Raw genomic sequence first — 16,320 nt, forward strand, 5'->3', positions numbered from 1 at the left:
TACTTTGTTGGAGCACCTTTGGCACCAATTACAGCCTCAAGTCTTTTTGAGTATGATGCTACAAGCTTGGCACACATTTTTTAGGCAGTTTCTCACATTATTCTTTGCAGAACCTCTTAAGCTCCATCAGGTTGGATGGGGAGCGTTGGTGCACAGCCATTTTCAGATCTCTCCAGAGATGGTCCATCGGGTTCAAGTCTGGGCCACTCAAGGACATTCACAGAGTTGGCCCGTAGCCATTCCTTTGTTATCTTGGCTGTGTGCTTAGGGTCGTTGTCCTGTTGGAAGAGGAACCGTCGCCCCAGTCTGAGGTCCAGAGCGCTCTGGAGAAGTTTTTCATCACGTATGTCTCTGTCCATTGCTGCATTAATATTTCCCTCGATCCTGACTAGTCTCCCAGCCTCACTGGTATTGGGATGGTACTGGCCAGGTGATGATGAGCGGTGTCTGGTTTCCTCCAGACATGATGCTTGCCATACAGGCCAAAGAGTTCAATCTTTGTTTCATCAGACCAGAGAATTTAGTTTCTCACGGTCTGAGAGTCCTTCAGGCGCCTTTTGGCAAACTCCAGGTGGGCTGTTGGTCCAAATAAACTGGGAACTGACTGACCCATTTTTCTTGAGCAAGCGTTTTGCGAATCCCACATTGAACTCCGAGATTTGAGAAGCAGTCGTCAGTAAAATGAAGGGAACACTGCAAAAGTTTGGGATTATACTGCTGTGGTATCATGGTAAAGATGAATTTTAACCACTCATCCTCATCCTTTGGAGGTGAAAATAAACCGAATTCTCTTTCACAGCGGAGAGCACAGCGTGTCTTGACGACATGATATCCATACTAACAAGCTACAGCCAGATGTCCTGTCCGAAAATAGATTCGAACTCCAAATGACTCGTTTGGACAGTTTAGAGTCGACTCTTTCCTTTGAGATACAATAACTTTTATTTATGCTGCACTTTCAGCTTCAAAACTTTGCAGACTGTTTACATTCACATACAGCTACATTACACATTGCATGAAAGGTCATTTTCAAAAATCCATAATAGGGGCACTTTAATAAAACATGAAAATATGCTCATTTAGGCAGCGTTAGGCAATGCTTTTTCTTATGATAATTTATATTAGATGATTGGGTGAAACTCTTTCCACATTGTGAGCACTTGTACGGTTTCTCTCCAGTGTGAACTCTCTGGTGTGATTTTAAGTTGCTGGATCTAGTGAAGGTCTTCCCACAGTGAGAGCACACATAAGGTCTCACACCAGTATGAATACGCTCATGCTCTTTTAAAGCCTGCTTTAGTGAAAAACTCTTTCCACAAAACGAACAAACATGAGGCTTCACAGCAGCATGAACTTTAATGTGTTTTCTTAAGCTTGATGCCACAACATATGCTTTATCACACTGATCACAGCTGAATGATCTCAATCCAGAGTGAGTGTGCAGATGATCTTCAAGAGTACTTTTGCTCCCGAAACTCTTTCCACACTGAGAGCATGAGAACGGTCTTTCTCCAGTGTGAATTCTCATGTGTTTTGTAAGGTGTGATTTATTTGTGAAACTCTTTCCACACTCAGAGCAGGTTAAATATCTTTTGAATCTAGTTTTTCCAGCACTTTTCTGCATGAAATTCTTTTCAGTCTGTGAAGTGATTGCGTTTCCATCTTCATTTGTGAAATGAGGTCTTCGAAACTCATGTTTCAAAACATTCACATCCATACGATCTAGAATAAATTCCCATAATTCAAATAAAGGACAAGTTAGATACAAGAAATAAGTTCGAAAATAAAATACACCAAAATTAAGAATCAGTACCAATACCAGTAAATAAGTGAAATTAGTAAATTATTAACAAAGACAAGACGAATCCGAATCAAATTATATTGACAAAAGTCATTGTATATAAATAAAAACATGTTAAATGCAAGTAAATGAACTCATTCATATTTTGAATAAGATTAATTTCAATTATAAATGGGTTAATGATATAGGCTAAAACTAAAGTTTGCGGGTTAATGATATAGGCTAAAACTAAAGTTTGCTTCCTCCTTTTATAAAAAGTGAAGTTGAAACTTCAGCTTAGCCGCAGCACAATCTCTCTGACTGAGTGAAAACGGCTGTTATAGTCAGAACATCTGTCACACAATGAATGTTTTAATTACATGGTGTTCAGGAATGTGATTGTGCGAGTGAAAAAAGCAGGACTTTTTTTTTAAGACCCAACGTGAAACACTTTTTGCTTTTAAACACATGAATTTACTGCATGAACTATCAGGAACTGTGAAGAGTAACACATGTAAATATATTTAACTGCTATAATTTATTTATCTTTGGGGAAACCGTAAGGGCGATAAGTGCAATTATGTAGTTCTGTAAATAAAACAAATGTGCTTCAAATACCGATCAATCTCATTCAACATTCAGGGATTGAAATTAACACCCTCCAACCGGACAAATGCGGGTAAAAATGAACTTTGGCGGGAAACGCTGTCAAATCACGAGCCAATCTGGCGTGTTTCTATGTTTACTCACTTTCTTTGCTGGGGAAGTTCGTGTAAGCCAAATCTGCACGGATTTAGTGCAAATACGCAACTCGTGAGTCCTCATGATATATTAAATACAGCATATTGCGCAGAATCTGCGCATTTCTGGCTTACTTGAACACACACGTCACTACGCAACAAATAACGGGGCGCTTGTTCACTTGCATTGAAGTAATAGCGAATATTAAAAAGCATTTGGTTAACAGAAAAGACATTGTTATTTTCCAACATCCTCAATGTTCTGTGTACTGTATTGATCTGTCCACCTAAAACACATTTTTGGTAAATCGTTGCACATCGTTAAAATCGATTCCCTATTTTCGTTTTCGAAACTTTTTTGGTTGGTCCGATCGATTGTGCAATCGATTTTCGAACGTAAAGTGACAGCCCTAATGACTAATCTGAATGCCTCTGTTTGGTCATCACACCCATAAACTCAAGTGTGCAATTGGTTATAATGCTCAACGCTGCAAAACTAAATCTAATGGAAATGGTGCAGTCGGATGGATCGAATGAACATTAAGTATTGTAGTTTGTTTAACTAATTTTATCCCTTAAACATATTTGATTATATAAATATTTTTGAAATATTTACCATGACTTTTCCAAAACTTCCAAAACCTCACGAGGGCAGGTGGGTTCAAGTCACTTTCTCTCAATTAATTACACAAAAATACAGTAAGGTTCTTACACTTGAAAATGAAGACCAAAGAAATGTGCAGCAGGTGTAATTTGTTTTTTTAAATGTTTATAATTAATTTATGTAGCCACTGCAAACTTTATCGTTACATATTACATTGTTATATTATAATGCCATCATATTCTGTGCAGGCAATTAGCTTACTTTGCTGTAAATAGAAAAGCCAGACAATATCACTGCTAAATACCTTTAAGTATTGTGGTATTCAGCCATGTTTCTCACTGACACGCACACAACTCTTTTCGGACTCAAGATCAGGGCTTAAAGAAAGTCCTGAGCTTCCCACTCGTATTTACGACAATGTGGTGGCGTTCATGTGCGTTCAACACGTAATAACGATCTTTACGAGATGACTTAAACGCACTCTGATTGGCCATTGCATTCACATGCTCAGCAAACATGTCTGTGATTGGCTACAACACTCAACGCTGCAAAAACAATTGTAATAGAAACATTTTACGCTCTTCACAGACACTCACACAAATACACACGGGTGTTACGTTTTTAAAATGCAAGTAGGTCTACGAAGTTTCGGATGTATTGATATATGTCAGTTTTCATCTTAATGTTCCTCATCAGTCATTAAAGAGAATGAAGGAAAACACCAACCTATTTGTTCCTCTGTATCTTCATCTTTTATTCTGCAGGGTTCTTCCTTAATCTCCATCTCTACAATAGTATGTCCATAGTTTCTCCTGGAGTAATTCCTCCTGCTTGCTTCTTCTTCTCCTGTGGGAAGATGGGAATATTCCCCAGCATTTAGCAGATGATCATCACACTTACAATCATTAAATTATATTCTCTGAATAATATTCAGCTTAAAGTGTTTTGATAAAAACAACTGTTTAGAAACAATTCGACTTCTCTAGTTGATTGTAATTAGGGCTGCAACAACTAATCGATAAAATCGATAATCGATTATGAAAATCGTTGTCAGCGAATGTCATTATCGATTAGTTGGTCTGCTTACGTCACGGTGAGCGTTTACTGGTGATTGGTTGAAACAGGCCAATCAGGATGCTCTCTGTTTTACACGCGCTTCCTGAGGCACATACGCAAGGTCTCTCTCCCTCCGTTGCTCTGCCGCACGCGCGCGCTACACGGTTTGGAGCACAGTCTCTTCTGTCTCGCATGCGCGCTCAAATCCCGGGAGTTTGAACTAATTTGCGGGCATCAGGGAGCCGCATAAGCCGCTATCAATATGCGGGTGACTCCCAGAACTTCCGGGACACTTGGGATGTCTGTATTTTGTCTCGAGCATCAGGTTGCGCAATCAGTTTGCTCGCAACATAAGTGAAGGATTAAAATAGCGCTACCGCAGAAATAGGTTAAATTAAAACGGTCTTTACAAAGCGAAGCACTAAATATAAAGGCAGTTAATAACAGCAGCAGTAAAAGATTGTTTTAGTCACTCACTGTACTCAATGGTTTTCAGCGAATGCTTGTGCACTAATGCATCATTTTTCCTGTCTTTTTAATCAAGCCTGTTAGCTTGCTGCGTACCTCCATTACGTTCTCTATTTACTGCATTTGTCTATTAAGTTTTAATTGTTTTTCAAACGCGATCTACTGCGGCTCTACGTTCACACGCTTGTTTTCAGTCTTTCTTTCTTTATTTTATCAATGTATCCTTATAATTCAATTAATTTTAAATAAAAATTAAATGAATTATATATTTGAGATGTTTTTAGTTTATATCTTCACATCTGAACAACATGTCTGTGTAAATTTGTTTTAACAAAAATTGTGTTAAAACAATATGTTGATATAAATGTTTTTTTTTACATTAATCATGGTTGTCAACTTGCCATCAGCAATTATCATTAAAAACAATGCAAATATTGATATTACTAAAACTAAAAATGTGTGGCTTTTGCACTTTTTAAAGTACACTTTTACACATAAATATCCTAATTTAGGGTTTTAGGTAACACTTTATTTTACGGTGTCCTTGTTACATATGTTACATGTACTTACTGTAGTAATAACAGTAAATTATGCATAATTACATGCAACTAACCCTCAACCAAATCCTTATCATACCCTATTCCTATAAGTACATGTAGTTACTTAATATTACTCTGTACTTAAATATATAATTACACTGTAACAAGGACACCTTAAAATAAAGTGTAACCGGGTTTTATTTAGTGAATTAACAAAAAAATCTAATTGAATTTTTTTTCCCGATTAATCGAAAAAATAATCGCCCGATTAATCGATTATCAAAATAATCGTTAGTTGCAGCCCTAATTGTAATGTTGCTCTTTCATCAAATATGATGTACATGCATTCAAAATTCTGTTTACAATGATTAATTTAACCATTAATTAAAATAACAACTAATAATCTTCACAAATTGTAATGTGAAAAAAGTCAGTAACAAGTTCACGTAACACGAGCATAATGAACAACATCAGTCGGTTCATCTCGATTCATTTCTGAGTGATTCACTAAATGAACCGACTCGTTTATTCGTTTGGATTTGTATTTCACCTTATAAATAATAAAATTAATGTATCGGGGCCAAGCGCAAAGACAACCAACCATGCCAACATGTCTGGGAGTGTCAGACCAACTGCAACAATGAGCAATTAAAGACATGATGTTTCTCCGCCGCTCTGCATACGTCATCTCCTTCATCGCTCTGATTGGGTTTAGGTCTATCCGCGACGTCCGTTGGTGACGGCCCTCTGGAAATGATTTGTCTATGACGCTTTGCCAGACCATAACTCAGTTACAACTGAGAATGGTCTGGTTTTAACCAGGCTAGCGCAACACTATTTATAGGCAAGATTTTCGTGCTAGAACTCTTTTTTTTTTTAGCGGGAATGCAAATTAGATTAGCACTTAACCACACCACACAAATGGCTTTTAATTGGTGAATTTAGTTAGCAAACATGTCACTATAATTGTTAAGTTCTTTCCATCGATCAATTTATTACTTTCACATTTGAAAGATTCCATGAGGTTAACGTATAAAGTTTTAAAAAAGACCAAGCATTCGATCTACGTCAGAGCATCCACGAATCTTTCCACGGCGTCGTTGGCAGGAAAATTAGCTCTCGCCAGCGGCGGTGTGAACGCACAGCTAGTGTTCCTCAGTAGTCTTTAAAGAATCGCTATTATGCTTTTTCAAATATTACCTTCCATGCAGTGTGTAATATAGCTGTCTGTGAATGCAAGTCAAAAGTGCACAATAAAAAATAAAAAGAGGCAAAAAAAAAACTAACACTGACACCTCATGGAGTTTGTTTTGACACATGATGCTGCACAGAGCTGGACACTTCAGATGTGGATTTAAAACAGACAATAAAACAGTGTGTTATACAGTACATTACTGTACGGGTTTTCATATCATTATGAAGTAATTAATTTGTTGACTAGATGCTGCATTAGAGGAGAACAGCAGTATGTTTGCCGTTGAGGCTGAGAGGACGCTATTTAGTACCGTATTTTCCGCACTATACGGCGCACCGGATTATAAGGCGCACCTTCAATTAATTACCTATTTTAGAACATTTTTCATATATAGGGCGCACCGGATTAGCGCATAAGATACTGCAGTCAAACGTTTGACTGGGTTTGCATTATGCATCCACTAGATGTCAACAAATGTCAACAAAACAGTCAGATAAAGTCAAACTTTATTAAGCGTTCTGACAACTCCGTTCACTCCCATGGTAACGTTGTTCAAACGTTAAAGGAGAACTCCGGTCAATTTTAACATTGAGCTCATTTTTTGTAAATTTGGAGTGCTGTCAGTACAGATAACAACGACAAAAACCGGTGTTGCCTACACAGTGTTATCCTCTTTTTAAAATTTGCACTTTTGGTGACTTAAACGGGGCAAGTTTTAAACCTGCTTTTAGCCTCTTAACAACCTTAATGTGTCATTACAAGTGCACAGCCATGTGAGTGAACACGGTGAATCTGACTGCGGTAAATGTGAAAGATATGAATAAAAATGATGTTTATTCAGCCAGCTCACATACCCGTATTTTCTTCCTGTTTTCGGTCGAAGTCCACCGTAGGCGATTGTCGAGTGCGCGATCATTGGTAACTAAGCAACAGTGGAGACTCAGACTGTCAGCTGTCAGCCGATGACGGTGCTGTGTGGTGTTCTGAGAATATCAGCTCAAATGGATAGTTCATCCGAATCAGATAAACCATAGACATGTCTATGAGATAAACTATCCACTTGAGGTTTGATCGCGCGCGCGCGAACTCGACAATCAACTACTGTGGACTTCGGCCGAAAACAGGGCTGTCGTTTTTTGAGAAAATTAAAGGCTTTTAAGTGCGCCTTATAGTGCGGAAAATACGGTACCTCAAGTGGTTAAAGTGACAAAAACACACGCAAGTCCGACCCATATGTTTAATGTCACGATTGTTACCATCTATTTGCATTAGTTGGCTTTTATGGATTCGTTATGCAGCGAAGTTACATATTTAAAGCTAGTGATGTGAGAAAGCAAACTGTATCGTCATGCAGTCGACAGAAACATATAAACAAATCAGAAACGCATTTGATTTCAGTTACTTTATTGTCACTGTAACACATATTTTTGTAATTTTGATAAGATAATCAAGTGTTCTAAAATAAAAGCAAATAAAGTGTGAGTATAAATAAAATATACATACGTGTTTATCAATAATATGGTGTTTGTGTAGATATTTAAAGATGGCCATCTATTGGTCAACCTCTAGTTCTAACTTTGAGTAATGATAAAAATGGAGAAAGATTTGTTTGTACAAACTTTAATGTTACATCAGTCATTCACGTTAGTGCTCGACTAATGTATGCGCTGTTATTGATACAGTTCCTGCATGTGCACCGCAATAAATTAGAAATATATGGTTTGTTGATAAACATACACTTCTAAATGCTGATGGTGAAGAATTACAGTTCCAACCTCATAATGTCCCTCAAACTGAGTAACGCATCACTGAGAAAAGTCCTGCTCAAGTCGTCCTTGCAATGAAGGTTTGGGTTAAACAACTAGTTGTTCCAATGTTTTATCATCAGACTTGCACTCGGATTGATATGGTAAAATCACCACCATTATTACTTACAGTGTGTACAATCACTGAGCTTTAGGAAGCCTCCGGAGCTGAGGTTCAGTTATGGCAATGTGCATTTCTTTTCAGATATCCGCTGTAAGAGGTAGACCAATCACAACAGACTGGGCCATCTGACCAATCAGAGCAGAGTAGATTGCGGAAAGGAGGGATTTAGAGAGACTTAATAATCGGACGAGTCGTTTGAGAATAATGTGAAAAATGTGGTGATGATGTGCAATGCATATTATGAGAAAATAAGTTTTATTTTTTATTTTTACCTTTGATGCATGTAAACCTATTGTAAGAGACTCCAAAACACAATTCGGAGCCTTTAAAATAGTATAATAGGGGCACTATAACAGAATGAAGGAAAACACCAACCTATTTGTTCCTCTGTATCTTCATCTTTTATTCTGCAGGGTTCTTCCTCAATCTCCATCTTTACAATAGTATGTCCGTAGTTTCTCCTGGAGTAATTCCTCCTGCTTGCTTCTTCTTCTCCTGTGGGAAGATGGGAATATTCCCCAGCATTTAGCAGATGATCATCATACTTACAATCACTGAATTATATTCTCTGAATAATATTCAGCTTAAAGTGTTTTGATCAAACAACTATTTAGAAAAAATCGACTTCTCTAGTTTATTTTTACGTTGCTCTTTCATCTAAAACTCATTTTACCATGATTCATGTGTTCATTAAATACAATTAAAACACAAATCATAATCTTTACAAATTGTAATGTGATGTAAACTCGTTACTGACTGTTTTTTGTTTCACGAGCGTAGTGAACAACATCAGTCGGTTCATCTCTATTCATTTCTGGGTAACTGTTAACGTTAATTTACTAAATGAACGGACTCGTTTAGTCGTTTGGATTTAGATTTCTCCAAATAAATGATCAAATGAATGTACTTACAGTCTGTAAAACAGCAGATTTAGAGCAGAATGAACGGCTGTGTTCCACTTCTCACGTTTATGTTCCCTTCCCTCGCTCACTTCTCTTCTTCTCCTAGACTCGGATGTGTGTCATTGCTTCGGTTGCTCGAGCGCCTCTACTGGGGGAAACCATATTAAACTACATTACCTTCATAGATTAAGATATTTATGTTATCTTGGCTGATATTATACAAACACAATTTATCTCGCCACGTGTGTTCGATTTAGGATAATATATATGTAATAATAAAACATTTAAATATTATTTTTGAAATATTATTTATTTGTTACCAAGTTGATAACTATATATAAAATATATTATTATTATGATATTTAGATGCTTCCCTATTATTGATATGCCTGGAGTTAATGAAGACGGGAAGAACTTTCAAATTCAAATTTGTTTACTTGATCTATACAATCACTACATCAATTAACGGTATTCAGTGAGTGGACTACTTGCACAACTACTTCCACGTTCTAGTTAGTACATATCAGGAGTTTCCGGTTAGAGCGGTCAAGCGCACATACATACATGAGAATGCAGATTATCACTATGTTTTATGGCTGCCAGTTGATTAAAACAATGAATAATGATCTCTGTATTAATTATTTTGAGCCTGCTGAAATCTTCCTATAAATATGTTCTTTCCAACTGTGCATTGATTTTTTTTCTCTTTTTGACATTTCATACCTGTTGGGTTTACATTTTTAAATGGAATTGACTATTAAAAGGATTGCTTGTGTGCGCTGGTGTTTATCGGTACTCCAGTCTTTTAAAATAGATGAATGAATGAATGCTTGCGAGGTGCCTGTAACAATATTAAATAGGCTAGGCTATTTAACCCTCTGGGGACCAGAAACGCGCGGGCGCGTTTTGCTCGTTTTTTTTCACATAGCAGAAAAATAGACTTAAAGTACTACCATCATTTCTGTTCATATAGAGTTAAGAAATATGAGAAAATAATCTGTTAAATGTCTACTTTTTTATGTGCCCACATACAATCGAAATAAAATATTGTGCTTTTGTAAAATAAAGAAAATAAACAGGGTGTGCGTTCTGCCTCTCGGTCACCGTGAACTTTTTTTCTGGAGCACGTCTCTAATCTTCAACACAACTCAGCTAAAACTATTCACCCAGCCATAAGCAATATATCTTTTAAATCATTTGAGTTTGTACTTTTAAATGATCCGATTCAAAACTAAAATTATTATTCTCCGTTTATGTCATCTATATAAAAAGAGAGACGTGTCAGCCCGTCTCATTATCGTTCTCTCAGCTGATTATCCCTGGTAATGTGACACGCCCACGGAGAGCACGCGCTATTCAAACGCAAATATGTGAAGCAACACATTGAGACGCGTTAACGCCCATAAACTCTGAAAACACACATTATTTTTTAGTCAGATTAATCTACTGTCGTCTTGCGCGGCTATATGAGGAACAATCCTGGGACACTTACCACTGGATTTATTTTCACTGCGAGGATGAACAGATTCAGCTGAGAAGTAAGTGTGTTATGCAAGTGCTTTGTTCTAATCGCGATATAGAATAACGTAGTGTCTGTAAACGGAAAAATAGCATACTGTTAAATGTGAATCGTGTGTGTGTGTGTGTGAATGAATGAATGAATGAATGAATGAATGAATGAACGCACAGATACGCACTGTTACAGACTAAATAACAGACAACATTTCTCGTTTTGGATAAAGTTTTTACTCTAAAATAGACATCAAATAAGCTTTTTTAGGAGTTTCTGCTCATATGTTAAATATATAGTAGGCCTATGTTTTGTCAATAAACTAATCAACTAAGATGTTATAGTGTTTGTTCAAGCTATATCAAAATAATGAATCCTCAACTTTGAAATATGTATGATCAAACTAAGACATTTATGGAGAAAGACAATTTTCTTTTCAAGATGTTTCCAACTCTAACTTTGAACTGAAATAAAACCATGTCTATATGGTGAAGGGTGTGTGATAGAAGTGTCCAGACGTATGCACCCTGTATTTTCCTTATATAAATCCAAACAATCTAAAAGCCATTCTTTTTTTAAATCTCCTCATTCTTTGTGCAAGGCTCCTGTAATGATATGGCCTGATAGCACCTAATAGGGCCATTATGGGAGGGTCTTTGTCTTTCTCAGGTGTGGAATGCCATACATATTAATGAGAGATCAAGCCTCCTGCATAAAGCTTTCTCAAACAAAACACGTCATTAAAAATGTAAAAGACTTTATTGACTTATCTGAATGAGTAGTCAGGATGATTCTCACATAGTTTTGGAGCAAATATTCTAGGCTATGTGATACAATTTTCAAAAGTCTTGTGAAGAAATAATCAATATGTGTTTTGTGGTCTTATTTCAGCAACTTTTATTTTTATTTTTTTCAATAACCACGCATAAACATTATTCTATTAAAAATACAAAAATGTACATACATGTTGCTCAGATATCATGGATGCCAAGTTTGTGCTATATAGAGTGAATTTACACCTTTGCCATTAACATGTTTATAAATAACTGAAAAAAGCACAAATGTCAGTGCATGTCAAAACATCCCAAGGGCCCCAAAAACACTCTGGTCCCCAGAGGGTTAATCAATAACATACACATTGTAGAGGAGAATGAGTCAACTACTTTGAATATTATAGCATTTTGGGCATAAACATGTAAATGGTGAAAAGAATGACATTGAAAAATGACACAGAATGATTAATGTTGACTGATGTTATTCATCTCTTCTCACACACTTCAGCGTCGCGGTCACTAGTTTAGACGAGCACTGACACCCTGTGCTGAAATAACGGCGGATTTTAACACCCGCTGCTTTCTCAGATCGGCTTGGGTTGGATTAAAACTTCATGTTCCCATAAGTTTGGAAAATTCTGCACACAGTAAACATAAAAAATTGCAGTAAACATAACCGGAAATAAGCGAGACGTACTATTTCCAAGCGGAAGTGCGTCACGAAGCTCAGTGCAAGTGGTCCGTTGTGCTGCATATTGGATTGTACATTTATAAAAAAAAAAATAAAAAAAAAATTCTTGTAATGCACTGAATTTAATGCAAATACTTTGAAAAGAGCTTTTATTTGCAAAACAAAATGAGTGGCATCATCAGTGGACTCATTGGGTGATGTCAAAGACAATTGAGTATTACCCCACAAGAAGAAATGGTGTCTGATGTTATAACTAAACCAGTGACAAGAGTTTAAACTGGAGAAATTACAGAGTTTCATGTTTGGCATGTAAATGCAACACTGTTTTCATGTGTTCTGTTATTATAATGATATACTGTACAGTATGAGAGCAAGTGAGAGTGTTAAGGAGAACTCCGGCGCAAAATGAACCTGTGGTCTAATAAAACATTGGTACCTAGTCAACCGTTCTCTGAGATTTGCTTTCATGATAATCGAATGTAAAGAGTTTTATCTCTAAAAACTGTTTATCGTATAACGCTAGTAATGGGGGCATTTAATAAGTAAAAAGAAATCGCTAGTTTATACCACTAACAAGGCTCAAAATAGCCCCACACGAACACAGTAACATAATGAGGGTCCCTACATGCAAAACGAAGCATTGAGAACTTTGTAAGTGTACAGACCGTTTAATAAGAAGATAAAGATAAAGACAGTCCACTTCGTGTATACAGACAAGAGCCATCTTTGGAAAACAGTCTCGACTAATCAAACCACGAACGACGTGCTAAGTGAGCTGAACTGTATGAATGGCGTTCGTGGTTTGACTAGTCCAGACTGTTTTCCAAAGATGGCTCCTGTCTGTATACACGAAGTGGACTGTCTTTATCTTTATCTTCTTATTAAACGGTCTGTACACTTACAAAGTTCTCAATGCTTCGTTTTGCATGTAGGGACCCTCATTATGTTACTGTGTTCGTGTGGGGCTATTTTGAGCCTTGTTAGTGGTATAAACTAGCGATTTCTTTTTACTTATTATATGCCCCCATTACTAGCGTTATACGCTAAACAGTTTTTAGAGATAAAACTCTTTACATTCGATTATCATGAAAACAAATCTCAGATAACGGTTGACTAGGTACCAATGTTTTATTAGACCAAAGGTTCGTTTTGCGCCGGAGTTTTCCTTTAATGTTTGTAATGGTGTGCGCTCAAACTGCTTACATCTATGTAACCTGCTTTCCACAGATGGAAATAGAAATATGCCAAATAAAAATGTTCCGGATCCGGTCCAACAAAATACAGATGATGTGTGTGTTTTTCCCTTCGTATAGTTTATTAAAATAAATATAATAACAGTTATCCTTCAAGAACATGGCTGCACCAACACTATGGGATAGGGACTTTAAAATGAAGAAAAGAGAAGTTTATTAAGAATGAGAATACAGCTACTTTTTAGAGTTATGGGCACACCAAACTTTAGAAAAATACAATTTATGGCACTCAGACATGAATGTTCAATTGTGTTGATAGAAAAAAAAACTAGATATATTTCTAGTTTTATCATTATATGTTATTCAGAAAATGTGCAGTCATTGAAAATGTGAACTAGTTTACTCATAGAGCCACATTGAGATCACTATATCTCTGGAAATTAATCCTATTGGGCCTTAAAAATTAAGAAACCGAAAGGAAAGTTAATCTGTAATGATATTAAGATGTTTTTACAGGCCATTTTGACCCAAATGACCCAAATGTTTTTATGTCTGAGAACCTTTTATACACATACTTAAAGGCACACTGTGGACTTTCTGGCCACTAGGGTGCGCTCGACCTGTAATTTTCACGTCTAGTGCCCCTAGAGGCCACAGGCGCCGCAGCATTGTCGCAAAAGTCAACAAACAGTCAACCGGTCAACCTCCCGTGTCTTTATGGTGCAGACGGCATTTGATTTGTATGTTGGAGAAAGTTAATCGATTCACTACTGACCAAAATAATAATATAAATATAAGATTAATAATTTAAATCCTATAAAGAAAACAAATTGAATAAAAGTAGCATATGCAGAAAACAATGTCTGATCAGGTAAGTCGCATTGACAAGGGTTGCCCAATCCTGCTCCTGCCGATCGTCTGTCCTGCACAGTTCATCTCCAACCCTAATCAAACACACCTGAGGCCATGCTTAAAAATATTCTTGTTTGCCGTAACCCGACCGACCCTGTCAAATTAGGACCGACCCAATTATTTATTTTTTTCCCCTTTTAGTCCGACCGACTTGCCGGTTGTAAACTTGCATTAAGACCGACCGATTTTTTTTTTACTCTTCAAACAACTAATACAAATGCAATAAAATAATATACATTTATTATAGTAAGTATTGTGAATATAAATTGCGTAGGCTACGTTCTTTCTTTTAAATAAAAAACCCGTGGCGTCATCTATTATGATTATGTTTACACCATTGGTTTACGCATGTCACACTATGGCCTGTGCGTTCGTTTCGTTTCATTCACTGTCAATGGTTCGCGCTCGGTGATGATGGCTGCGGCGCGGCTGCTTGTGAAATACGACTATGAGCCTACATTTAGTCGCTCATTATTCGAAATTCTTAATGGTCAAATAGGGAATCGATATTAACGGCCTTTTCTCGGAGCGCGTCCAGCTCGTCATGACATGCCCACCGCGAACGCGCGTCACACAGCAACTGCAGGCTCTGACAAACAAACACACATAAGTGTGGGAAGCCAAACACACCGAAAGGGGGACGAAACGGCGCGGTGTGTTACAGAGTTCGCGCTGCGCTGACTTGTAATCTGCGTGGCTCAATGGACCGAGACGCGCGAGCGCGACAGACTCGACAGCGCAGGAGAAGTGTTTGCTTGCGCCAGCCAATGGTCAGAGCGGCGCGAATTAATCTCACCAGCGCCGCGCTGACCAATAAAACAGCACATCCCATACCGAAATGTACTAAATTGCACAAAAGAAAATCGACCATTCCATAATATGTCAGGACTACTTAATCGGCCTATAGTTTCCTACAATGCGCCTAGCTATTTGACCACACTGATTTCCGTTAATAATAGCAGATGTTTATGGGTCAAATCTCTCACTCTCTCCCTGCAACTTTTTGTTACCCTCCTTTCCTGCCCCTAGACCAGAAAGGGGGCTTGTAACAGTATGGGTCAAATGTAAACGAATGGTGCCAAACGCACTGTTTTATTGGTCGGCGCGGCGCTGGTGAGATTAGTCATTTTAATTTATTTGTTTCCCTCTGAAAATCCACTTTCATTGAAATCTAGTGGCTCCTTTTTTTCTTTTGATTCTGCCTATTTTTTTCCAAATGAATGCAGCTGGAATTAATGCAATAAATATGTTTTTTTTTTTTACAAAGATTTCAAATTGTTTGTGGTCTATAACCTGTATCAGAATGAGGTTCGCAATGGTGCGCCCGAAGGCATGGGGGTTGAAGACCCAGTCAGTGACGTCACGATATGCAAATTTGTTTAAATTCATACCGACCTAATCACCATGACCAAAATTATCCTTTTTTTTTTACATTGAATCTTGAAAAAAAAATATATAGACCTACCTACCGACCCTTTTTTTTTTTTTTTTTGCTGTTACTGCAAACCAAAATATTTTTAAGGATGGCCTGAAGCAAACAATTAACGTCTTCAGGATCTCTTTGCAATGGGTTGGAGATGAAATCGAGTAGTCGGGAAATCGTGTAACAAAACTGATATAACTCACTACACTAACTTTCCGTTATTTGTAGTCTTCAGTTTGTTTTTCCTTTTACACAAATACAAACATATATGAGCTGAAAGGAAAAAAACATTTACATTTACATTTGTATACGGCAGTATGTTGTGACTTATATCAGTTTTGTTACACGAATTCGCAGTAAATATTACATTATATATACACTTTTATGCCGATGTTTATTTTAAACTCTCCCTTTTTCTTTTTTTGGTCTCCTCTGACAAAATCTTTGCTTTCTTCGCTTTCTTCCGAGTAGCTGTTGATTCAGCCATGACGACAACATACAGACGCCGGTAATCAAACGCGAGTTGAGCTCTCACGTTAGAATTTGAGGAAGTTGGGGTGGTGGGGGAAGTGACGTATGCCGTAAAGCGGTCGAATTTTGTAGTT

The 16,320-nt window shown here is 37.2% G+C and overlaps 2 protein-coding genes across 3 annotated transcripts in view; both read right to left on the reverse strand.

Annotated features, from left to right (window-relative positions):
* The window catches only part of LOC130073052 (gastrula zinc finger protein XlCGF57.1-like), a 175,251-nt gene that overhangs the window by 87,086 nt on the left and 71,845 nt on the right, over positions 1-16,320 (reverse strand). The gene's annotated exons all lie outside the window — the stretch shown is intronic.
* The window catches only part of LOC130073064 (gastrula zinc finger protein XlCGF7.1-like), a 28,303-nt gene that overhangs the window by 7,304 nt on the left and 4,679 nt on the right, over positions 1-16,320 (reverse strand). Inside the window, exons 1-2 of one of the 2 annotated variants that reach the window (XM_056238490.1) lie at positions 8,318-8,401; positions 3,851-3,964 (exon numbers count right to left, since the gene is read on the reverse strand). The exons of the other annotated variant lie outside the window; for it this stretch is intronic. Coding sequence (XP_056094465.1) covers positions 3,851-3,908 — 58 coding nt within the window. The 5' untranslated portion in view covers positions 3,909-3,964; positions 8,318-8,401. Of the gene's footprint in view, positions 1-3,850; positions 3,965-8,317; positions 8,402-16,320 lie in introns of those variants that run through there. 2 annotated transcript variants of the gene reach the window in all.

The sequence above is a fragment of the Rhinichthys klamathensis genome, unplaced genomic scaffold (assembly GCF_029890125.1).
Source record: "Rhinichthys klamathensis goyatoka isolate OS25496 unplaced genomic scaffold, OSU_Roscu_1.1 h1tg000523l_1, whole genome shotgun sequence".
In the NCBI taxonomy this organism is placed as follows: Eukaryota; Metazoa; Chordata; class Actinopteri; order Cypriniformes; family Leuciscidae; genus Rhinichthys; species Rhinichthys klamathensis.